Source organism: Schistocerca americana, chromosome 10, assembly GCF_021461395.2.
Source record: "Schistocerca americana isolate TAMUIC-IGC-003095 chromosome 10, iqSchAmer2.1, whole genome shotgun sequence".
Lineage (NCBI taxonomy): Eukaryota > Metazoa > Arthropoda > Insecta > Orthoptera > Acrididae > Schistocerca > Schistocerca americana.
The window spans coordinates 187,245,814-187,272,245 of record NC_060128.1 but is presented as its reverse complement, the minus strand read 5'-3'; the positions used below and the strand labels follow the sequence as shown (position 1 = coordinate 187,272,245).

General features: G+C 40.5%; 1 protein-coding gene and 1 non-coding gene across 2 annotated transcripts in view; both read left to right on the top strand.

Moving 5' to 3' along the window:
• Positions 1-26,432, top strand: part of LOC124552629 (protein draper-like) — a 237,919-nt gene that overhangs the window by 74,443 nt on the left and 137,044 nt on the right. Inside the window, exons 4-6 of the mRNA XM_047126954.1 lie at positions 2,425-2,593; positions 17,264-17,510; positions 25,817-25,937. Of these exons, the coding sequence (XP_046982910.1) occupies positions 2,425-2,593; positions 17,264-17,510; positions 25,817-25,937 (537 nt within the window). The remainder of the gene's footprint in view (positions 1-2,424; positions 2,594-17,263; positions 17,511-25,816; positions 25,938-26,432) is intronic.
• Positions 3,518-3,591, top strand: Trnat-ugu. Its single transcript has one exon. It is a non-coding gene; the product is annotated as a tRNA-Thr (tRNA).

The following is a 26,432-nucleotide window of genomic DNA, read 5'->3' as shown; positions in this document are numbered from 1 at the left end:
TGAGTGTGCATGTGCTCTCATTTTCTGACAAAGGCTATTTCTGAAAATTTAGTTGTGAGAGTGTGATTGTCTTTCTTACATGTCTGTCTGTGGCTCAGAGATCATCTTTACAGTAAGTTGCTACATATCCTCATTATTATTGATTCTCAGAGTATTTGCATAAGTTACCTGTTGCATGGATTGATCACTGCATCCCCATTTCATCAACATGCTGTCTGTGACTCCAGAATAGCTGGCCACACGAGTGGATTTCTCAGATGGGCCAAAACTGCAGGTAATGGATTGGGCGTGCCAATCTGAAGCCCTTCATTTCCCACTAATGTACAGGTCCTGCCTGTCAGATGTGGTCTCACTCAACTGCCCGCAGGCCTGGTCTGTTTGTATGTTGCGTAATGCAGTGGATTTTCATGATTTATCCGTGGACTGAGGATTGCAGTGCTCCTCGGCAGGCCAGAGGCCACAGGTGATGGATTTCAGAAAATGCAACTGTTCACCACAAATACGTTGTGCAGTGCGGCATTTTATAGACATTTTATTTATTCGAGTACATTTTGGCACTTTGAAAGTAGTTTGTGTGTTAAAAAGTATGGACAATAAGAAGAAGAAAATTGTGGCAGTCGCTGGCAGTTTTTACATTATGTACTCAAATATTTCTCAAAAGAAAACACACTAATACCCGTAAAATAATAGATATAATGCAGTGGGCAATAACCAACAATAATGAACGTGGTAGAACCAACATTTTAGTGGCAGTCACCTATATCTTCCCCACATTATACATTTCTTTCAAGAGGCCTGTTTCTTTCTGTGGCTATTTCTGGAATCAGTGAAGGTATTTTAAATGTCTCGAGCACTACCAAGGAAATGCCTATTTTTGTCACCAAATGGGTTTTGTTTTATTGAAATAAAATAACTTCAGTGGTCTTAATGCAACACACATACCATTTGGCTTGCTTTCTCCATCTAAAAACAGTTCATTACAAAAGATGTTGATGTTAGTACTTCAGATTTTTGCTTACCTTAGGAAATGCCATCTGCTTGCAAGTTTCATTTAGATATTTCCTTATTTGGGTCTATTTTTTCTTGTGCCATAGCTGCAAAGATCTATTATCAACTTACATCTTTACTTACCCCTCGAGATCTCAAAATTTGCCAGGGAAAACTGCTAAAACTCATCTGGAAATCGGAGAAATATCAGAGAATTTCACTTGGGAAAACTTGGGGCAACCCTGATATAAATTCCACAAACTATAAATTAAACAATTGAAAATCCAGGGTGGAATAACAACAGCATTATGAAAATGATAGATTGCTACTCACCGTATAGTGGAGATACCGAGGTATAGACAGGCATAACAAAGAGACAGTTAGAGATTTAAGCTTTCAGCCAGAAGGCCTGCAAGTCCACATATTCACAATCTGGTCATAAGCAATTGCTCATTTTTATTATATTGTCACAAATTATAAATTGGAATCTTGTTAACATTGCATCTGACATACTTTTAATTTGATATTTATTGTTTGTATAAATTAATCAGAATCCATCTCAATTGATCACAGTTTATCTTAAGTCTACTTATTCTCATCAACATAATAATCGAGCAGCATTACAATTCAAGCTTTAGCATTTATGCAACTTCAAGTAAACACTGCATGGCAGTGTCGCATTCTCCGATATTTATGGAATTGTACTTTCTATTAAAAATAATATTGCCCTTTTCTGCTATATCACAAATTTGTAGCACAAATTTCCTTTTCCTCAGTTTGATTCAGTACAGCCCGATTATTTATTTGATTTATTCATCTAATCTTTGACCTACTCCAGTAGCACCACATTTCAGAAGTTCATGTTCTCTTTTTGTCTGAGCTGATTATAGTTGACATCTCACTGTCAGATGAGGCTATATTCCAGACAGATACCTTGAGAAGAAGTCTTTTCCTCAGTTTATAGTGCAGGATTAATGTTTGATACCAACATTTTTCAAGAAATGTCTTTTATATTTCAAGATTATAGGTGAAATGTTAAGTTTTTTAGTGGTTTCAGATTAGTACGCACTGTATATAGAACAGAAATGATGCCTGAACAATTCAGTTTGCAACAAAACATACGCACACAATTTTTTATTTGATGTATAATGACTGAATTTCTATAGTAGCTATTTCATTCCACATCGTACTTACCTGTTCACAACAAGGTTTCATTTTTGAGGTTTTTGCCTGTACCTGGAGTTACAGGAAACTCTTGAAGTTGAATTGTGTAACTGCAATAATTTGTTGTATCAAATCCTCTCCACCCTCACCACCCCATCCCATCTGCCAAGGCTCACATTAATGTACCACTTTTTCTGATGGCTTAATATTGTTTGACAGTTGTCAAAAGCAGTTAATATTTTCATAGTTTTTTTGTTCTCTGTACTTTTCCAGACTCTTGTGAAAACCAGGCAAGTACAAGACTGCTGTCATGGTTACACAAAAAGCTCAGCAGGTGACAAATGCATTGCCGTCTGTTCTGCCAAGTGTCTGCATGGGACATGCGTTGCTCCTGATACATGCCAGTGCTCCCATGGTTATGGCGGACCCATCTGTAATGTGTGTAAGTAAGACATTTTATATTCTGCAGCAGCTCCTTGTGGAAAAGATGTGTGTGTGTTGTGTGCTGTGGGTGCGGTGTGGTAAGTGAGAGGAGAGTGAAGGCTGGACTTTTGTTAGCTCCCCATGGCTACTAGTGCCATGATTTGTAGCTTTTACTCATTATTTAAATATCACTTACATCATTGATCACTTCAATTAATGGTGAGCCTGATTGGACCTTGAACCTAGAACCTTTGAGTTTCACTGGCAAATGCTCTACTGACTGGGATCTCTAGGCATCACTCATGACACACCTTTAAAGCTTTACTTATGACATTACCCCTTTCCTAGTTTGAGGCACTTGCCTACAACAGGTAAAGGTGTTAGGTTTGAATTCCAGTGTGGCACACCACAGTAATGTGTCAGGAAATATTCATATATGTGAAGACAGTAACTGTTCTCGAAAGAACAGAATACTGTTGATGACCGTGCAGTTTTTCCCTGGAATAAATGATGACTAACTGAAACCCTCAGCTGCCAACAGGTGTTGTTGATATACCTCGATGTGAACAGTTGAAAATGTGTGCCCCAACCGGGTATATCGAGGTATATCAACAACACATGTCGGCAGCTGAGGCTTTTCAGTTACTCATCATTTATTCCAGGGAAAAGCTGCACGGTCATCAACAGTATTCTGTTCTTTCGAGAACAGTTACTGTCTTCACATATATAGTTAAAGGCTACCCAGCCATTGACCTTCGTCTGTGTGAATGCGCACAGGTTGCCCAGACTCTTACGGGAATCGCCAAACTGTGCGCGAGTAACGAGTGGATGGGCAAATGTCTATAGGGTATATTACATATGTAGAATTGTGGACAGTTGGGAATGTGGGTCTCACGGGAAGCATGCAAGGGATAAGTCCCTGCAGTTGCGCCATTCATCTGTGTCCTCGGTGGCTCAGATGGATAGAGCATCTGCCATGTAAGCAGGAGATCCCGGGTTCGAGTCCCGGTCGGGGCACACATTTTCAACTGTCCATATCGAGGTATATCAACAACACCTGTCGGCAGCTGAGGGTTTCAGTTAGTCATCATTTAAATATTCATATCTTCTTACGCTTTGGTGCAGAGTAAAAATTCATCCCGCGGTTCACTTGGTGATCAAGCATAACCTGTGTTACTGCTTTTGTAAAGTAATTGGTTTACTAATTTTCCATGTTATGAAACATCTTTATTTTTATTTTCCTCTTATGGATCTGATCATAGTTGTAAAATAAAATGTGACCAAGACTGTGATTTCTGTGGTTTATTTAAAAATAGCAAGGATTGAAGTTGCTTGCTGTGGTGTGTCCTCTTTGGAGGATCCAAACCTCTGTAAAAATAGGGAGTCAGTAGTACTGATAATCTTTCCACCTCCCTGAAGGTACAGATAAGTGTTGTTAAATCTTCAACTGTTGAGCAGGTGCAGAAAGACGTTTTAAAGGAGAGCAGGAGTTGGTGGGAGAGTTCTTTGATGAGGGTGTAAAGAAGCTTGTGCCAACACATGCACTGATTGGTATGGCAGTTATGTGAAAACAAGTGTATCAACAATATCCTGTAATATTTTTAAATACACATTTTCTAAAAAAAATATAAAAATCTTCTACACTTACATTCTGTACATGCCTCATATCATTGATAGTAATGTTTGCAGACACTCCGTTCCTATTTGTAGTTCTCTGTAAATAGTGACTGCTACATTGGAAGGTGGTCTTCAGAGTACTGTCCTGAGCTAACTGCAGGCACTGAAGTAAACTGTCTGATAGCTGGCCTTTGGTGTCAGTCACTGTAAAGAAACTTCTAAAGAAAACAACTGATGAATAATAGGTGTAAAACAAAACTTAATGTGATACAGAGATGCCGAATGAAATGAATTTGGCTCTCAAGAGAGTTGTGTGGAGACCTCAATGACTATTGTAGCAAAAAAAATATTATCAAATGATCTTTCACAAAGCTCAAAGAAATTCTAGTCATGTGTAAAGGCTGCTAGTGGCACTAAAGTTAGTTTCCTGTCACTTGCAGATGAGAGAAAACTGAAATTGAGTGTAGCAAAGCGAAAGCTGAAATACTTAACTCCATTTTCAAATGTTCCTTTATAAAGGGAAACCCAAGAGTATTATCCCAATTTAATCTTGGTATCACTGAAAAGATGAGTGAAATACATATTGGAGTCAGTGGTGTAGAGAAACGGCTGAAATTTTTAAAACTGATCAGAGCTCCAGGGCCGGATGGAACCCATGACAGATTCTATACTGAATTTGAAGCTGAGTTACCTTCTCTGCTAATTATAGTCTATCGTAGACCCCCTTGAACAATAGCCTTACCCAGTAGTTGGAAGAAGGCATAGGTCACACCAGTTTATAAGGAGGATTGTAGAAGTGGTTCACAGAACTACTCTCCAATATCTTTGTCATCAATTTGTTGTACAAGCTTAAAATATATTCGGAGATGAAACATAATGGGGTGTATTGAACAGAATAACCTCTGCCTTGCCAACCTGCAAGGATTCCGAATAAGTTAATTGTGTGAAACCCAACTAGCACATGACATACTGAAGGCTTTGGATCAAGTCAGTTGGGTAGATGCAGTATTTCTTGGTTTACAAAAACCAGTTGACTTGGTACCACATTTATGCTTACTGTCAAAAGTATGATCATATGGTGTATGAAATGCAATTTGTGACTATGTTGAGGGTTTTTTTGGTAGGGAGGATGCAGCATGTTATCTTGGATGAAGAGTTGTCATCAGATGTAGAAATAACTTCAGGTGTACTCCAAGGAAATGTGTAGGGATCCTTGCTGTTCATGTTATACATGAATGACCTTGCAGACAATATTAATAGTAACCTTGAACTTTTTACTGATGATGCTGTTATCTGTAATGAAGTACTATCTGAAATAAACTGCATAAACATTCAGTTATCTTAGAAGAAAGATTAAGGAAAGGCAAACCTACGTTTCTAGCATTTGTAGACTTAGAGAAAGCTTTTGACAAAGTTGACTGTAATACTCTCTTTCAAATTCTAAAGGTGGCAGGGGTAAAATACAGGGAGCGAAAGGCTATTTACAATTTGTACAGAAACCAGATGGCAGTTATAAGAGTCGAGGGACATGAAAGGGAAGCAGTGGTTGGGAAGGGAGTAAGACAGGGTTGTAGCCTCTCCCCGATGTTGTTCAATCTGTATATTGAGCAAGCAGTAAAGAAAACAAAAGAAAAATTCAGAGTAGGTATTAAAATTCATGGAGAAGAAATAAAAACTTTGAGGTTCGCCGATGACATTGTAATTCTGTCGGAGACAGCAAAGGACTTGGAAGAGCAGTTGAATGGAATGGACAGTGTCTTGAAAGGAGGATACAAGATAAACATCAACAAAAGCAAAACAAGGATAATGGAATGTAGTCTAATTAAGTCGGGTGATGCTGAGGGAATTAGATTAGGAAATGAGGCACTTAAAGTAGTAAAGGAGTTTTGCTATTTGGAGAGCAAAATAACTGATGATGGTCGAAGTAGAGAGGATATAAAATGTAGGCTGGCAATGGCAAGGAAAGCGTTTCTGAAGAAGAGAAATTTGTTAACATCCAGTATTGATTTAAGTGTCAGGAAGTCATTTCTGAAAGTATTCGTATGGAGTGTAGCCATATATGGAAGTGAAACATGGACGATAAATAGTTTGGACAAGAAGAGAATAGAAGCTTTCGAAATGTGGTGCTACAGAAGAATGCTGAAGATTAGATGGGTAGATCACGTAACTAATGAGGAAGTATTGAATAGGATTGGGGAGAAGAGAAGTTTGTGGCACAACTTGACCAGAAGAAGGGATCGGTTGGTTGGACATGTTCTGAGGCATCAAGGGATCACCAATTTAGTATTGGAGGGCAGCGTGGAGGGTAAAAATCGTAGAGGGAGACCAAGAGATGAATACACTAAGCAGATTCAGAAGGATGTAGGTTGCAGTAGGTACTGGGAGATGAAAAAGCTTGCACAGGATAGAGTAGCACGGAGAGCTGCATCAAACCCGTCTCAGGACTGAAGATCACAACAACAACAACAACAACAACAACAACAAACATTCAGTGAGATTTACATAAGATTTCAAAGCAGTTCAGATTGATAACTTGATTTAAACATCCTATGACTATTATATCAATGAGTCACAATTGGAATTGGCCAAATTGTACAAATATCTGGGTATAACACTCTGTAGGGAGTTTCAGTCTTAGGTGATGCAGGTTGTAGTCTTTTGTTCACCGGCAGAATACTGGGAAAATTCAATCAGTCTACAAAGGAGATAGCACACAAATCACTAATGTGACCCATTCTAGAATACTGTCAAGTGTCTGGAACCTGCACCAAATAGGATTAACAGAGAATGTTGAATATATACAGAGAGGAGCAGCATGAATGAACCATGGGAGAGTGTCATAGAGATGCTGAAGAAACTGAAGTGACAGATTCTTTTAGATAGACATAAACTATCCAAAGAAATTCTACTTACAAACTTTCAAGAATCAACCTTAAATTATGATTCTAGCAATATACAACAACCCTGTACTTACAACTCCCACAGAGAGTGAGAGAAGAAAATTGGACTAATTACTGCACACACAGAGGCACTCTTCCTGTGCTACATTCATGAAGGGAATAGGAAAACACTCTACAGTCATGATACGAAGCCACCAGAATTTGGTACATTTCAAAAATTCAAGAAACCACTTGAAGAACATGTTTCAAACAACCGAGGTGGCTTCTGATGCAGTGACCTGGATTAATCACAGAGATCAACAAAGATTTCATCCTAAGGGGAATACAAGAATTGCTGAAACCCTGTGTTGCTGTTACTGAGAGGATTGAAGATGACATTTGAAGTCCTGTAAAGTCATTTTATGAAATGAAAAAAGTTTTTGAACTGTAATTTTACAAAGGGCAAAATTTTTTTGAAATTATCTTGTGTACGTAAATTAAATAATAATTTGTAGAGACAGATCATGTATATATTCTAGACCCACAGTAGAAGGTACTTTGTAAATAAAAGCAAAACAGGTCTTTGAAAAATACTCTCTTAACAGTATCTCTCTTAAGATGGAGAAACAAATAATAACTGAGATACTGAGAGCCATAAGGACCCAAAGCACAGAAATGAAGTTTTGAGAAAAATACATAGTTGTGAAAATGAAATTTAGAGACAAACCACCAGTCTCATAGGTCTGAATTGTTTCTTAACCAACTTTCAATGTCTTATACTTCCTACAAAAAAATTATGTACCCATTTTATGTTAGGAAACATTAATTAATCTTTGAGATTATATTTATTTTGAATGTTAATTCATACGATTTCTATACGTAGCCTATTGACGATAGTGTCTTTACAAATGTCTAAAGTTTTTAATTGATGTGAAACAAGAGCAGAACATAAAGAACAGATAATAAGTGCACCATACACACAGTTGTGACCTATTTCAACACATCATGGTCCTTGTTATTGTCATTTTCAAGAAACACGTTTATGAGTTGAGGTTCAGATACAGCTTCTGACACACATCTGATTATGTGGTATTACTACAGCATACATGGTGTAAAACCGAGCGAGGTGGCGTAGTGGTTAAACACTGGACTCGCATTCAGGAGGACGACGGTTCAATCCCGCGTCCGGCCATCCTGATTTAGGTTTTCCGTGATTTCCCTAAATCGCTCCAGGCAAATGCCGGGATGGTTCCTTTGAAAGGGCACGGCCGACTTCCTTCCCAGTCCTTCCCTAATCCGATGAGACTGGTGACCTCGCTGTCTGGTCTCCTTCCCAAACAACCCAACCCCAACCCCCAACATGGTGTAAACACAACATTTACAATTTAGCAGCACAGAGCAACAAAATTGTGCTTTGTGATTTGGGCCCATATCAAAATGAATATTCAAGAAATCAGTGAGACAGCTTTTTGTGAATATTCATATATAGCATGTGGGGATACAGATATAGATAAATCTGGTTCAATGTAAGATCAGCAGATGTCAAGCGATGATACATGCTACAGTATCAAAATCATTGACAGGTGTGCTGGAGGCCTCAATTGGTATTAGTAAGTGGGGTGGTTTGAAAAGTTCTTAGAATCACCATGAGAGGTCAGCACTAGCACATATTCATTGGACTGTTGGCTGTAGCCGGCCAGAGTGGCCGAGCGGTTCTAGGTGCTACAGTCTGGAACCGCGTGACTGGTGCGGTCGCAGGTTCGAATCCTGCTTCGGGCATAGATGTGTGTGATGTCCTTAGGTTAGTTAGGTTTAAGTAGTTCTAAGTTCTAGGGGACTGATGACCTCAGAAGTTAAGTCCCATAGTACTCAGAGCCATTTTTTTTGTTGGCTGTAAACATGTGCCACATCAGTGCTCTTGGAGGAGAGCTGTGGTGGAGATGTGACTCTGTTATTCCCAGATAATGATTTGCGAAGATGGAAAAAATTAAGATTTGAGCAGTGATTAAGCACTTTTTAAAGAAAGGTATGAAAGCAAAGGACATTCGTGCAAATTTCCAGAATACACTTGAGGCTCTGCTCCTTCATAATCCAAGTGGACATATGAATTTAAATTTGGATGGGAGAGTGTAGATGATGATCCCCACAGTGGTCATCCAAGATGTGTGACTACTCCAGAAATCATTGCAAAAGTGCACAAAATGGTCATGGAGGATCACTGACTGAAAGCATGTGAAATTCCTCATGCTTACCAGATGTCATCTGAAAAGATAGATCACATTTTAACAGAAGAATTAGAAACGAAAAAATTATCTGCAACATGGGTGCCACGATTCTTGATGCGCACCCGCAGACATGTGCTGTCGCCATGGCAAAATTACATGAGCTAAAGCCCCTATTACACTATGTGCATTAGCCACAAACCTATGCACCAGTGCCCCAAGCGTGCGTATCTGTAAGTACAGGCTGGTTCATGGAGACCTATTACACCATCCATGCAGGATATACCTGACACACATGCCCAGTAGACAGTAATAATGTGTAAAACACAAATAGAACCATCTGATCTCAAGAGTTAGTTTTCTATTACGACACTTGATTACACAGGTACATGTGTATCTAAATTTACATTTTGCATGTGGAGGACCACTTGTTTTTGGATTTATTGCCTGGCAGCGACAGTAAATCTTTGGATTAGGGCAGAACGATGACAAAAACGAAAAGCCAGATGATGGCTGAAAAGAAGAAACAAAGGCAGGGGATTCTATTGCTTATGAAAGAACTGAGGCCCGAAGATCTGCAAGAATTTTAGAACTTCGTGAAGATGGACATCACCTGTTTCGAGAAGCTACTGTCTATAATAGAAGATGGAATTAGTGACTGTGACTCAGTCGTGAGGGAGTCATGGGATACCAGCACGTGCCCTGTTATGTTGCACGCTGGTCGTAACATTGTTACCTGGCAGCTGGGAATCATTTAAGAGTGTGGCTTTTAGCCACAGACTAGCACAACCCACCATTTCAAAAGTTGTTGGTCACACTGGACAAAGCTGCACAGACTTTCTCTTTTCTGGCATGCTAAAATAAAGTAAGAGATGCAGTCAAATCAAACATGTACTTTCATAAGCTAAGGCATTACGATACAAATCAAAAGTCACCATGCAACGTTATACGCATATTACTCAGAAAGGAACGATTGCCAACATACTGTATTATGATATTGCAGGTAATATAGACAACTTTACTTGCAGTATGCTTGACTGAAGATGCTTAATGCCTCTTTGCTCCATTTCTCTTTTATAAATGTGAAGTAATGGAAAGAAAAAATGCTTTCATAAACAGGTAGTATTAAAGAAAGTCTACTGGCAAAAAAAAGTTTTTTTCTGCATTTATGAAAACCTAGTTATTGAAAAAAACGCATAAAATCCCCAACACAAAAACTGAAATTAGCTGCTAGTCACCAAACAATAAGCAACTAACAAGCAGAAAGCATTGAGACATCCACTTCTACACATGCATGAGTTATTGACACCTAGTGCACATGTGCGGACTGACAACAGTTTAGAATGGATAATGTGTCTGCTTATTCTTGTAGTTTCACCCATTCCACCATTAGGTGGCTGTCTCGCTAGATCAGTACCCTTCACAGTGCATCATTGTGTAATACCCGCTTAAGGTATGAATTGTTGCCACACCCTCCTTATTCACCTGATATGGCTCCGCCAGACTTCAATCTCTTCCCAAAACTAAAATTTTTCTTGGTGGATGAAGATTTGCTTCAAACGAAGAATTGATAGCAAGAGATGACAAATACGAGGGCCGTTCAGAAAGTAACCTCCGGTTGATTTAAAAAAATACACCAAGTTAAATAAAAATATTTTAATATATACATCTTACAACTACATCTTTGCACTATTTTTCTACATAGTCTCCATAGCGATTGAGGCACTTATCGTATCTCTTCACAAGCTTTGAAATTCCTTCTGTATAAAAATCACCCGCTTGTGCCTGGAGCCAGCCTGTGACCGCATCTTTGAGCTCTTCGTCGTCATCCCGAGCCATTTCTTCAAATGCATGAAGAGGTGATAATCACTTGGCGCCAGGTCTGGGCTGTAAGGTGGATGGTTGATAACGTCCCACTTGAAGGACTCATGAAGGGCCGTTGTTCTGTGAGCAGAGTGAGGACGGGCGTTATCGTGCAAAAAAACGATACCGGAAGTCAGCATACCACGGCGTTTGTTCTGTATAGCCTGTCGTAACTTTTTTATTGTTTCACAGTACACGTCTTGATTAATGGTCGTACCATGTTCCATGAATTCGACCAACAACACCCCTTTGGCATCCCAAAACACCGTTGCCATCAGTTTTCTGGCAGAAAAATCTTGCGAGGCTATTCTTGGTTTGGTAGGCGAATTTGAATGTGCCCACATCTTTGATTGTTCTTTTGTCTCAGGGTTCACGTAGTTAATCCAGGTTTCGTCACCGGTCACGATTCTGTTTAACAATGGTTCTCCTTCGTCCTCATAACGTGACAGAAAGTCTAATGCAGAGGCCATTCTTTGAGTTTTGTGGTGGTCGGTAAGAATTTTGGGCACCCATCGTGCACAGAACTTACGGTAACCCAATCTTGCTGTCACTATCTCGTACAAGAGAGTCTTAGAAATCTGTGGAAAACCAGTAGACAACTCCGACATTGAGAAACGTCGATTTTCACGAACTTTTGCATCAACTGTCTGAACGAGTTCGTCAGTCACCAATGATGGTCTACCACTCCTCTCTTCATCATGAACGTTTTCTCGTCCACTTTTAAATAAACGTACCCATTCACAGACAACTCCTTCACTCATAACTCTTGGTCCGTACACGGCACAAAGCTCACGATGAATAGCTGCTGCAAAATATCCTTTGGCTGTAAAAAACCTTATGACAGCACGCACTTCACATTTGGCGGGGTTTTCTATTGCAGCACACATTTTAAACTGCCACAAAAACTAAACTAGCGCAGGTACGACGTTCACTCGACTACGGCTTGATGCCGACTGACCTGTTGAGTGCGTGAACGCACAGATGGCGTCGCTACTCCCCCCACAACCCGCACTGTGACCAATCGGAGGTTACTTTCTGAACCGCCCTCGTATTTTGCAGGCCTGGAGGAAACTCGTTTCTGAGATGGGATCAGGGCACGGGAACATCACTGGACCAAGTGCATTAACCTACAAGGAGACTACATTGAAAAATAAAAAAAAGTTTCAGTGATGTAAGTACTTTTTTTCTATTCTGTTCTGAGAACTTTTCAAACTGCCCTCATAGTTGCTGCAGATTGTGGTCATCCAAAGAAAATTATTATCCTACTACCTGACAGATTCAGCATTGCCCAGGTATACATTTTGCCAATTTTCTATTAGAAATGAAACCTTATATCTACTCCTGCAGTAGGCCTGTGTGAAATGGTCCCAGTCAGTTTCTATATGGTGGGTGCAGCTGCTTTGCATGTCCACAATGAGATTTTGTAAAGTCTTTGTGGCAATGCCTCTTGATAGGTCTATAGCCAGATGTTGTTTTTGCTTACAGGCATTTGTGCTTAACAGTTGAAAGATGTCAAAAATGCTGCCATGTGTCAGGGATTTCATTAAGTTCACTTGACTTTAGGCGTGTCTTAGTAGTAAAGAATCAAAGAATGAATGTGTTAAATCTTCATGCATGATATGGTATTTTTTCAGGTGTCTCCATGTTTGTAACACAATTTCTCCTAAGCTATGATAGGTAGGTGGTTCTGACTACCACAGCAATTGTTGCCTGGAAGAAAGGAACACATGTACCACGTTTGGTTGAAATCGGTCCCATGGTTTAGGAGGAGATGTGGTATATACATACATAGATACATATATACGAGGGTAAGTCAATTATTATCCACGAAGTAGTTATAAAATTTTATTGAAATCAAATAAGAAACTTACAAGAACATATTTTTCGACATGGTCTCCTTGTGTTTTAGTGCACTTGGTCCATCGTTGTACAAGCTTCCTGATGCCCTCATAAAAGAAGGTTCTCAGTTGAGCTGCAAGCCAGGAAAGCACCACTCCTTTCATTGCCGCTTTTTTTAAAAAAAAAAAAAAAAAAAAAGTGCCTGTTTGAGTGGACCAAACAAGTGATAGTCAGAAGGGGCAAGGCTGGGACTATATGAAGTATGATCCAGTACTTCAAACTGGAGTTTCTGGAGCATTTCAGCAGTGTGGACAGCAGTATGTGTACGGGCACTGTCGTGCAACAACACAATACCTTTTGATAGCAATCTTCGGTGTTTGCTTCGAATTACAGGCTTTAGCCTGGCAGTAAGCATCTCACTGTAACGTACACTGTTTATTATTGTGCCCCTTTCCCCATAATGTTCCAGTACTGGACCTTGTGATTCCCAAAAAACCATAAGCATCAGTTTTCCTGCAGAAGGTTGGATCTTGAACTTTTTCTTGCACAGCGAATTTGGATGTTTCCATTCCAAACTCCACTGTTTACTCTCCAGCTCGTAATGATGTATCCATGTTTTGTCGCCAGTAATGATCCTGTCTAAGTAGTTCTCCTCTTCCGTACCATAGCGATCCAAATGTTTTCTGCAGATGTCCAAGCACATTTTTTTTAATGCAACTGTGTGAGTTGTTTTGGGACCCATTTTGCACAAACTTCATGAAACCCAAGTCTGTTGCATATGATTACAAAGGCAGAACTGTGACCAATTTGCAGACGATGTGCCACTTTGTCAGTAGTTAATCATCTGTCTAAGAGAATCATTTCACGTGAGCGCTCAGTGGTTTCTTCATTTGTGACGGTAAACGGTCGTTCGGCTACTTCATCGTGTGTAACACTTGGGCGACGAATTCGGAATTTTTGAATCCATTCCTAGACACTCCATTGTGGCAAAACACTGTTTCCGTACTGTACCAAATGCCTTCGATGAAGTTCGGCCCCCAATAGGCCTTCTGATCATGAAAAATGGATCACTGAATGTTGGTCTTCTTTGGTGCAGATAGACAGCGGAGCAGCCTTGATTAACAGCATGGCAGTGATAACAAAACTAAGCCAGCAGCTTGAAAATTGCAAAGATATAACAATAAATAAACAAAGCATGCATCATCAATGTAAAATGACAGTGCCAAAAAACAATTCGTAAATCTGGAAAGATGATGTTGGTTTTGATTTGATGACTGTGTATGCCACCTGAGGATAGTAGGTGTACTGATATCAGTTCTGGTATTGTCCAGTCGTGTGTAGCTACCAGAGCAGCATCTGTATCTGCCCTTTAATAGGGAATGTTCTCAGCCAGCCAGAAGGCTCAGTGTGAAGCAAGGAGACAGCTACGCAACAGAGATGCACTCGTGCTTCTTACAGCAAACTGAGTGAGTCTGAAAGAGGTGAAATTGTGGCTTTCTGAGTAGTGGAATGGTTCTTTTGGAGAATTGCCACACGAGCTGGATGTGCTACATCAGTCGTGTGACAATACAGGTATCAGTGGCTACACGAACATTCTCACACTTGTAGACGAGGTTCTGGATGTCAACACAACACAGGTGCCCACCAGAATCGTTCTGTTGTAAGAATGGCAGTGGAAGATTGTACAGCTACCACAACACAAATAAGATGGTTTGTGAGCTGAGATGTGTAAACGTGAACTGCTGTGAACCGATTATTAGCAGTAGGACTACGGGCTTGCACACCTCTAGTAGCCTGTCTTCCACACACACCACAGCATCGACGTGGGTGGCGCAACTACACTTGGAAGATGAAATGGGTGCTGTGGTCTTCAGTGATTAAAGCAGACTCTGCCTGCACGCAAGTGACGGTTGTTTCCACGTACTACATAGACCTGGTGAGTGCTGTCTTGTAGAGTGCATTTGTGGAAGATACTCTGGCTCCATCTGGGCCTTACAGTTTGGGGTGCGATAAGGTACAACTCTCATTCAACTTAGGTATTTCTAGAGGGGATGCTAAACAGCGCTCAGCATGTGCAGAATGTCATTAGACCAGTTTTTTTTTGAACAGGAAGGTGAAGTGTCGATCCAACAAGATAATGCTCGTCCACACATTGTCTGTGAAACTTGACATGCTCTGCAAGGCTTGCAGAAACTTCCCTAGCCAGCACAATCTCCAAACACATCTTGAGTTGAGCACGTGTGGGATCTGATGAGACGAGAAGTGACTCGAGTGACTTGTCGACCGGCACTCTTATGGTACTATGTGAATAGATTGAACAGGCGCGGCATAAAGTGTCCCAGAACAGTATTTACTGTCTGTACGATAGACTGGTTGCCAGTGTCAGTGCCTGCAGTGCTGCCTGTGGAGGCTACACAGTGTACTAATACGGGTGTTTCAGTACAGGTCAATAACTGATATACAGGGTGTTACAAAAAGGTATGGCCAAACTTTCAGGAAACATTCCTCACACACAAAGATAGAAAATATGTTATGTGGACATGTGTCTGGAAACGCTTACTTTCCATGTTAGAGCTAATTTTATTACTTCTCTTCAAATCACATTTATCATGGAATGGAAACACACAGCAACAGAACGTACCAGTGTGACTTCAAACACTTTGTTACAGGAAATGTTCAAAATGTCCTCCGTTAGCAAGGATACATGCATCCACCCTCCGTCACATGGAATCCCTGATGCGCTGATGCAGCCCTGGAGAATGGCATATTGCATCACAGCCGTCCACAATACAAGCACGAAGAGTCTCTACATTTGGTACAGGTGTTGCGTAGACAAGAGCTTTCAAATGCCCCCATAAATGAAAGTCAAGAGGGTTGAGGTCAGGAGAGCATGGAGGCCATGGGATTGGTCCGCCTCTACCAATCCATCGGTCACCGAATCTGTTGTTGAGAAGCATACGAACACTTCGAATGAAATGTGCAGAAGCTCCATCGTGCATGAACCACATGTTGTGTCGTACTTGTAAAGGCACATGTTCTAGCAGCACAGGTAGAGTATCCCACATGAAATCATGATAACATGCTCCATTAAGTGTCAGTGGAAGAACATGGAGCCCAATCAAGACATCACCAACAATGCCTGCCCAAACGTTCACAGAAAATCTGTGTTTATGACGTGATTGCACAATTGCGTGCGGATTCTCGTCAGCCCACACATGTTGAGTGTGAAAATTTACAATTTGATCACGTTGGAATGAAGCCTCATCCGTAAAGAGAACATTTGCACTGAAATGAGGATTGACACATTGCTGGATGAACCATTCACAGAAGTGTACCCATGGAGGCCAATCAGCTGCTGATAGTGCGTGCACACGCTGTACACGGTACGGAAACAACTGGTTCTCCCGTAGCACTCTCCACACAGTGACGTGGTCAACGTTACCTCGTACAGCAGCAACTTCTCTGAAGCTGACATTAGGGTTATCGTCAACTGCACGAAGAATTGCCTCGTCCAGTGCAGGTGTCCTCATCATTCTAGGTCTTCCCCAGTCGCGATTCATAGGCTGGAATGTTCCGTGCTCCCTAAGATGCCGATAAATTGCTTCGAACGTCTTCCTGTCGGGACACCTTCATTCTGGAAATCTGTCTCGATACAAACGTACTGCGCCACGGCTATTGCCCCGTGCTAATCCATACATCAAATGGGCATCTGCCAACCACGCATTTGTAAACATTGCACTGACTGCAAAACCACGTTCGTGATGAACACTAACCTGTTGATGCTACGTCGTGATGTGCTTGATGCTAGTACAGTAGAGCAGTGACTCGCATGTCAACACAAGCACCGAAGTCAACATTACCTTCCTTCAATTGTACCAACTGGCGGTGAATCAAGGAAGTACAGTACATACTGACGAAACTAAAATGAGCTCTAACATGGAAATTAAGCGTTTTCGGACACATGTCCACATAACATCTTTTCTTTATTTGTGTGTGAGGAATGTTTCCTGAAAGTTTGGCTGTACCTTTTTCTAACACCCTGTATAGGAAGAGCTTGTGCTATTCAAAAACAGTGCTAATTTTTTTTGAGCTGTGCACATACATACATACATTTCTATTATATGTAGTGTTATTCCATCCCAGGTTCTCCATTGTTCAATTACCTTACTTTCAGTAACCTGTTCTGTGATTTACCTGTGAGTTGAAATGTATTTTTTGCAGAAACAATGTTACGTGAGTCGGCTAACAGAGTGGTCTATTTGCCGACAGCATGCCCGATGGGCCACTGGGGGCCAGATTGCCGGGACCTGTGCCAGTGTCGCAACAACGCGAGCTGTGACCCGTACGATGGGACGTGCCACTGCCCGCGGGGCTGGCGCGGCAAGTTCTGTGACGAGGAGTGCCCGCCCTCTCACTACGGCCAGGACTGCAGCGAGGAGTGCCGCTGCCAGAACGGCGGCTCCTGCCACCACATCTCGGGTGCCTGCCACTGTGCGCCCGGCTGGACCGGCCCCCTGTGAGTTTGTGCTGTCCGTTATCTGCTGTCGATGTTGCACTCAGTTTTATGTAACGTGAAGTCTCAAATCTTTATGCACTGAAATGATATTTGGGATACAAATACTATGAAGGATAACACCAACTAATGTAGATCAGACTAAAGATAAATTTAATAGTGGCTCCTTCCACTTTATTTACACTATAATGTTGTTGACGGCCAGCTTCAGTTTTGGGCCACTGTTTAAACAGGTAGAGAGACGGATGTCTTTTCCTTTGTAAACATACCCAGAAGAGAACTAATTATTCATTAACACTAATCAACAAATTTAAAATTTTTTCTGCATGTAATTTAAAAATAGGTTATTGTTGGGTCTTGAGTCTTAAGACTGGTTTGATGCAGCTGTAACATTCTCCTCGGATCATTGACACTTAACTTAATTTTCATTTGCCTGGGAATCGTTGATGATTGAAAACAAAAGTTCAAGCTTCACAAAATTTATTGACAACAGAACTAGACACTCCACATGTAAACAAAACACTGACTGACTGACCTTCTTGCAGCATCACTGTGTTGCTTTATATAGAATTTTAACAATAAATTTTAAAGTAACCCATTATCAATTTTGTGCATATTTGATGTTACAATTAAAATTTACAAAATGTATAGAAACTGATGTTACAGCTGAATAAGGTAAAAAATATATTATTGAGTGGCGTAATTTTTTGTAGTAATAGCTCTAGTTTTCCATAAGAAAATCAATCTGAACTTTAATTACAATAATGTCGCTTGTATTGTTTTAGTTACGTGATTAATTACAGTTTGGATTTGGTTACCAACATTCAGTGGTTTATCTGATTACATTCATAAAATGCACAAATAAGGCCTGAAATTCTGGAAATCGAAAAGTTGTGTGATGTAAACAATTGTAGGGTTAATTAGAAATGAAATTTCAAAGAATATTAATTACCGGGAATAAAAATAGATACCGAACAAAAATACATCACTTGGTAATAACTTTTAAGCTGTTTCTCAAGACACTGAGGTTTTCTGTGTTAACTCATTAATCAAGTGCAGTTATGGCAACTAGAGGCGTTAGTTATTTATGCCAACATTTCCACAGCCTCTTAACATTTATTGCTATATATTTGTTACTTCAATTTCTCAATTAGATATTTGATTTAGCATTTGTACATAATTTTTTTAATGACAACAATCTATTGACAATTGTGACTATGCATCCTTCCAGAATATTCTATATATTTTCACAAAAATATTCAGTGTTTTAGCAAATTAGATAGGTTGATACCTATAAAGATACACATACAAGGTCTTATGAGACACGGTATCGTCTGATAACGGCCCGGATGCATATTAATCTTGGTGGAGGCTGTATCATTATACACCTCTCCAGCCACTCTTACAAATATTACTTGTATGAATGGCTGATAAATACATACATAAAATCCAGTACATTTATATTTTCATAGAAAAAATAAAAAAAAAAAATTCTTAGCTGTCACTCTTGTCACTGGTTCACAATCCACATCTTAAGGTGTTGGCAGCTCACGATCATCAGTCTTTTTGTGCACATCTTGTGTCTGCAACCCCTCTTTTTCTGGCAGTCTCTATGCTGCAGTAGCACAGTCCACTATTAGTTTTACAGTTTTTAATTTTTACTTCCAGGTCAGGTAAGGATCTTGGATACACTTCTCTAGGTAGTAACAGGGATGAACTCATTACTTGAGGTACTCGTGCAGGTTGCAATTAAGGGCACATCAGGTATAAATATGTCAAAATCATTCACATATTATCCTATTCTATTAGCATATTTATAAACAAAATTACACAAAGATAAGGATACCTAAACTGTAAACAGATTAAAGTCAATGAACAAAAATTAATTATACATGTATCTTTTCTTTTTGATTAATATTTCAGTACATTCCACTATTCCAGATCTCATTTAACTCTTTATCATATCAAACATAAACTCACAGACTGTTCATCATCACATCATCTTCTAATGACAAACTTTTCACAAAATGTCTTTTGTCACAGTGCAACTTGTCCATTTATTAACACATGTACATCTTTAGCATTGTCCATATGTACATCTCATAAAATCATGAACATGTCTGTAATTCTCAAACAAGCACCCACAAATCAAATACATGCTCTGCAGAGTGTAACTACAATAATTGTTCAATCACTACTGTAGTAGTACTTCAGTATACAGTTTACATTTCCAAATTATTCCTCAAATAATGTCACTCAAAATTCATATTACATACAGAAAACTTATACTACAGAGAATGGATAATATTTATAGTAAGAGATAACTTCATTAGAGGTTTATAGAGGAGTAAAAGATGTAGCATCCGAAAACGAAAAGAAGAAAATAGAATGCTACATAGCTCGGAGACCTAGTGCTCTCCACACACTTGACACAAAGATGTGGTGTCCTCCTGAGGGCATTTACATCATCTTAATTTTTTCTTGGTGTTTGACACCCACTCCATATGGTTTTTAAAAAAATGGTTCATGAGGTTTTAGATTAAGTCTACATACATAGTTTTTCACTTTCCCAGGTTTCTCACTAAACACATTGTTGTACTCCCACAACAAACTACCTAATTGATCTGTGTGTTCTTTCTCTAAACTCCCAGCTTCCTTTAGTTTGGTGGCCACTAATTTAGCATACTTATCTTCACACTGCATTCTTCATCACCATGCAATAAATCATCCTCAATCTCTCTAAAGTCAGTCATTTATACCATTCTCGCCTGCGCAATTTCTCTTACTTGTCTGTATTTAGAGTTAAATCAGATGACTGTTTGATGTCATGTCCCTCTTTTACACACTGTTTATTTTTCCCAGAACTGCTCTCACTGTAAGCCTGCTGATTGGTTATACCTTCCCAGTTGGAATGCAGTTCTTCACAAATAATTTTGATGACCATTTTTACTCTGTCATTGTTACTATAACCCTTGTAAGTATTCTTTAAAGTTTGTAGCGTCACATCTAAATCATATTGGCTTTACACATGTTCCTTACTGATGATACCTTCCCAGTTTCCATTGGCACAATCTGGTTCTCATATTCTTCACAAATACTACTGACATCACCATCTTCACCATTAATTAAATCTTCTTGAACCTCCGTATACACCATGCAGTCTAATTCTTCCTCCCATTCATCATTACTACTGACACTTCCACTATCAATATTACCACACATGCTATCATCTCCAATACTAGACACTTCTACAACATCTATACAATGATCATCAGAATTGTTGACAAGTACACTAGTACAAGTCTCATCCCTTAAGTGCTTAACAGGGATAGGTTCTTCCTCCATTAATTTACTTAATCCAAACTCATCAATATTATTATCACAACCAACATTTTCTTTGCAAACTTCCTTGTCATACTGATTATATAGAACTGAGATAGTTTCCTCCTCTAAGGGAACTTTTTCAACATTCTTACAGATGCTATTACTTCTATCTTCAACACTTTCATTCATACTTTTCCAGAATTTACTGTCAAACTGTAATTTGCTAATCTGATGTGCTCTTCTTACATTGGTTCTGTCATTTCCATTGCAATATCTTCAATTACTCTGTCTTGTGTATCTACCTTCAATGTCTCTAGGCTGGAGGTGTTTAGCCCCAAACTGACAGGCTCCCAATGAGGTGTCCGTCAGTTTACATTGCCTTGTCTTGATTGGCGATTATCTAATTGTCTGTTACTATTCCCCTGAGGTCTCTCCCTGTTGTCATATCCTCTGTTTCCATTCTCATTCCTATGGTTGATCCATCTATTATCACTAACCACCATTATTATTCTGATTTTCATTATCACTCTTGCCTTGATTCCTGCTGTGATTCCACCCCTCAGATGATTGATTGCCAAATCTGCCATTATTTAACCTCTCATTTCTCTCAAAGGCTCTATCCAACTTATCTACGTAACTCAAGAACTGATCTACAGAGTCATCTGGACCATAAATCAACTCCCACTGTACTCTTTCAAGCAAACGAAGACATAAATTTTGGAAATAAATTTTAGTAATGTAAGTTTTATTCACCTCTCCTTGAAATATGGTACATAATTTCACTCTAAAAAGTTGGATATTCTAGTCCCGGTTTATGTAAAATTGAAAAAGCTGAAAAATTGTGTAACTGTAATCACAGAAACTTGGAGTTAGAGAAAATTTGTATTGATCAGTTCTCTCTCATTAAGTGAAACCACCCAAACCTGGAAAGTGAATGAAAAAACAATCATATAACTGACATGGCGACAAACACTAGTTTCATTCAGTTGTTTCAGTCAACCGAAAACACTGACTGAATGAAAGAAACAATTGGCTGTCCAGACCACTGTTAAAACCAATCAGATGTACCATCACTAGGATCAGCAGCACTATCTGGTAAATTGTTGACATATATGGACAATACTAGATGTTTTTAAGATTCCTTAGAGCACAGCGGATGTTATTTTCATTTCTGTAGTACATTCAGTGTTCTGTTAGTCACATATTCATTGTACCAATTGTGTATCTGCAAAGATACCCACATAGAGGACATACAAATAGGCACCTGTGGCATAGAGAAGCAACTGAAGGGATTGAAAACAAATAAGTCACCAGATCCAGATGAAATCTTAATTTGATTTTACAGAGAGTATTCTGGGGCATTGTTCCTTTACTTAGTTTGCATTCATCACAAATCTCTCACCTAGTGTGAAGTCCCGAGTGACTGCGAAAAAGTACAGGTGACTCCAGTATATAAGACAGATGAAAGAATGGACCCCCACAATTACAGACCATTATCCTTAACACTGGTTTGTTGCAGAATTCTTAAAGACATCCTGAGTTCTAATATAATAAATTTCATCAAGACAGAAAAAGCTCTGTCCACAAAGCAGTATATATTTAGAGAGCATTGCTATGGAAAACTCAGTTTGCCCTTTTCTCACATGTTGTCTTACAAACCATGGATGGAGAGCAACAGGCAGATTCCGTATTCCTAGATTTCTGAAAATAGTTTGATGTGGTGCACCATTTCAGCCTGTTGACAAAGGTCTGAGCTTACAGATTACATTCCCAGATATGTGAGTAGCTCCAAGACTTTTTAAATTATAGAGCCCAGTATGTGCTCCTTGATGGCAAGTGTTCATCAGAGACAATTGTATCCTCAGAAATGCTGCAGGGAAGTGTGATAGGATCACCGTTGTTTGCTATATGTATAAAAGTTCTCACAGAAAGGGTGGACAGCAATTTATGGTGGCTTGCTGCTGAAGTAGTTGTGTACAGGAAGGTGTTGTCATTGAGTGGCTGTATGGGGATATAAGAGGACTTACACAGAATTTCTAGTTGGTGTGATGAATGGGAGCTAACTCTAAATGCAGGAAATGTAAGTTAATGCGGATGATTAGGGGAAACAATCCCATAATTTTTGAATATAGCATTAGTGATGTGTTGATGGACACACATAGATTAAATATGTAGTCATAATTTTGCAAAGTGATACAAGATGGAATGAGCGTGTGAGTATTGTGATAGGGAAGGCGAGTTATCAATTTCAGCTTATTGGGAGAATTTTAGGAAGGGTGGTTTATCTGTGAAGGAAGCTGCATATGAGACATTAGTACAACCCATTCTTGAGTACTGCTCAAGTGTACGGGATCCACACTAGGTTGGACTGAAGGAAGACATTAAAGCAATTCCAAGGGGAGCTACTAGATTTGTTATAGTCGGGTTTGAATAACATGAACGTATTACAGAGAGGCTTTGTAAACTCAAATGGGGATATCTGGAGAGAAGATGACACTCCTTTTGGAAAACAATATTGTGCAAGTTTAGAGAACTGGTATTTGGGGCCAACTGCAGACCATTTCTGCTGCTGCCAGTGTAAATTTTGCATAAGGACCACAAAGATAAGATGAGAGAAATTAGTGCTCATATGGGGGCAAACCAGTGGAACAGGAAAGGAAATGAACAACAGTTGTAAAGGGTACTGTCCCTCATCCACCATGTGGTGGCCTTGAAGAGTATGTATGTAGATGTAGATGTAGATGTAGATATAGATATAGATATAGATATAGATATAGATATACACTCCTGGAAATTGAAATAAGAACACCGTGAATTCATTGTCCCAGGAAGGGGAAACTTTATTGACACATTCCTGGGGTCAGACACATCACATGATCACACTGACAGAACCACAGGCACATAGACACAGGCAACAGAGCATGCACAATGTCGACACTAGTACAGTGTATATCTACCTTTCGCAGCAATGCAGGCTGCTATTCTCCCATGGAGACGATCGTAGAGATGCTGGATGTAGTCCTGTGGAACGGCTTGCCATGCCATTTCCACCTGGCACCTCAGTTGGACCAGCGTTCGTGCTGGACGTGCAGACCGCGTGAGACGACGCTTCATCCAGTCCCAAACATGCTCAATGGGGCACAGATCCGGAGATCTTGCTGGCCAGGGTAGTTGACTTACACCTTCTAGAGCACGTTGGGTGGCACAGGATACATGCGGACGTGCATTGTCCTGTTGGAACAGCAAGTTCCCTTGCCGGTCTAGGAATGGTAGAATGATGGGTTCGATGATGGTTTGGATGTACCGTGCACTATTCAGTGTCCCCTCGATGATCACCAGTGGTGTACGGCCAGTGTAGGAGATCGCTCCCCACACCATGATGCCGGGTGTTGGCCCTGTGTGCCTCGGTCGTATGCAGTCCTGATTGTGGCGCTCACCTGCATGGCGCCAAACACGCATACGACCATCATTGGCACCAAGGCAGAAGCGACTCTCATCGCTGAAGACGACACATCTCCATTCATCCCTCCATTCACGCCTGTCGCGACACCACTGGAGGCGGGCTGCACGATGTTGGGGCGTGAGCGGAAGATGGCCTAACGGTGTGCGGGACCATAGCCCAGCTTCATGGAGACAGTTGCGAATGGTCCTCGCCGATACCCCAGGAGCAACAGTGTCCCTAATTTGCTGGGAAGTGGCGGTGCGGTCCCCTACGGCACTGCGTAGGAGCCTACGGTCTTGGCGTGCATCTGTGCGTCGCTGCGGTCCGGTCCCAGGTCGACGGGCACGTGCACCTTCCGCCGACCACTGGCGACAACATCGATGTACTGTGGAGACCTCACGCCCCACGTGTTGAGCAATTCGGCGGTACGTCCACCCGGCCTCCCGCATGCCCACTATACGCCCTCGCTCAAAGTCCGTCAACTGCACATACGGTTCACGTCCACGCTGTCGCAGCATGCTACCAGTGTTAAAGACTGCGATGGAGCTCCGTATGCCACGGCAAACTGGCTGACACTGACGGCGGCGGTGCACAAATGCTGCGCAGTTAGCGCCATTCGACGGCCAACACCGCGGTTCCTGGTGTGTCCGCTGTGCCGTGCGTGTGATCATTGCTTGTACAGCCCTCTCGCAGTGTCCGGAGCAAGTATGGTGGGTCTGACACACCGGTGTCAATGTGTTCTTTTTTCCATTTCCAGGAGTGTATATCTAAAAACACAGATGATGTGACTTACCGAACAAAAGTGCTGGCAGGTCGATAGACACACAAACATACACACGAAATTCAAGCTTTCACAACAAACTGTTGCCTCATCAGGAAAGAGGGAAGGAGAGGGAAAGACGAAAGTATGTGGGTTTTAAGGGAGACGGTAAGGAGTCATTCCAATCCCGGGAGCGGAAAGACTTACCTTAGGGGGAAAAAAGGACAGGTATACACTCGCGCACACACACACATATGCATCCACACATACACAGACACAAGCAGACATTTGTAAAGGCAAAGAGTTTTTGAACCAAACTCTGCCTTTACAAATGTCTGCGTGTGTGTGTGTGTGTGTGTGTGTGTGTGTGTGTGTGGGCGCGCGCACGCGCGAGTGTATACCTGTCCTTTTTTCCCCATAAGGTAAGTCTTTCCACTCCCGGGATTGGAATGACTCCTTACCCTCTCCCTTAAAACCCACATCCTTTCGTCTTTACCTCTCTTTCCCTCTTTCCTGATGAGGCAACAGTTTGTTGCGAAAGCTTGAATTTCGTGTGTATGTTTGTGTTTGTTTGTGTGTCTATCGACCTGCCAGCACTTTTGTTCGGTAAGTCACATCATCTGTGTTTTTAGATATATTTTTCCCACGTGGAATGTTTCCCTCTATTATATAGATATAGACATAGATATGCTCTACAGTAACATCTCAGTCAGTAGTTGCCAATGTGGTATGTATACATTACACGTTAGCACAGTTTGAATGATGTTTTGCGTTGCTCTGCAGGTGCCAGGAACCTTGTGCAGAAGGCAAGCATGGGGAGGACTGTAAGTTGGACTGCCACTGCCAGAATGGTGGGATCTGCAATCACACATCTCACCAGTGCTACTGCACCTCCGGATGGACCGTACGTACATAAAAATAGCCAGGGCTGTAGGGCTGAAGTCAATGGAAAGTGCAATGACATGAACCGATGTCAGGCAAAGTGATTCAGAAATGACTGTGTCCCTCATAATGTTCATTTCCTCTAATCTCCAAATGATTCCATGTTGCTAAACTGTGTTACAGAAAACATCCAATATGGGTAATTTTATGTGCACCTTTAGCATAGATAACAATAATCAGAGCATTTGACATATCTCTGTGGGAAGTAAGTACAAGTAACTTTTATGTTGTACATAGCTTTTTCTCATTGTTAAGAAGTTTGTTTGTATAAGTTAGTAGGCTTCTATGCCTTAGGTCCCATACTTTTTACAGAGTAAATTCGACCACCATTGTGCAGTAATTCTCTTGACGTTTATTTTCTTCCAAAAATACATTGTAAGAAAAAAAAATCACAGCACCAAAAAATAATTAGTGTAAAGTTATGAAATTTTGGGAGTACATTTCCCTAGGGAAAATA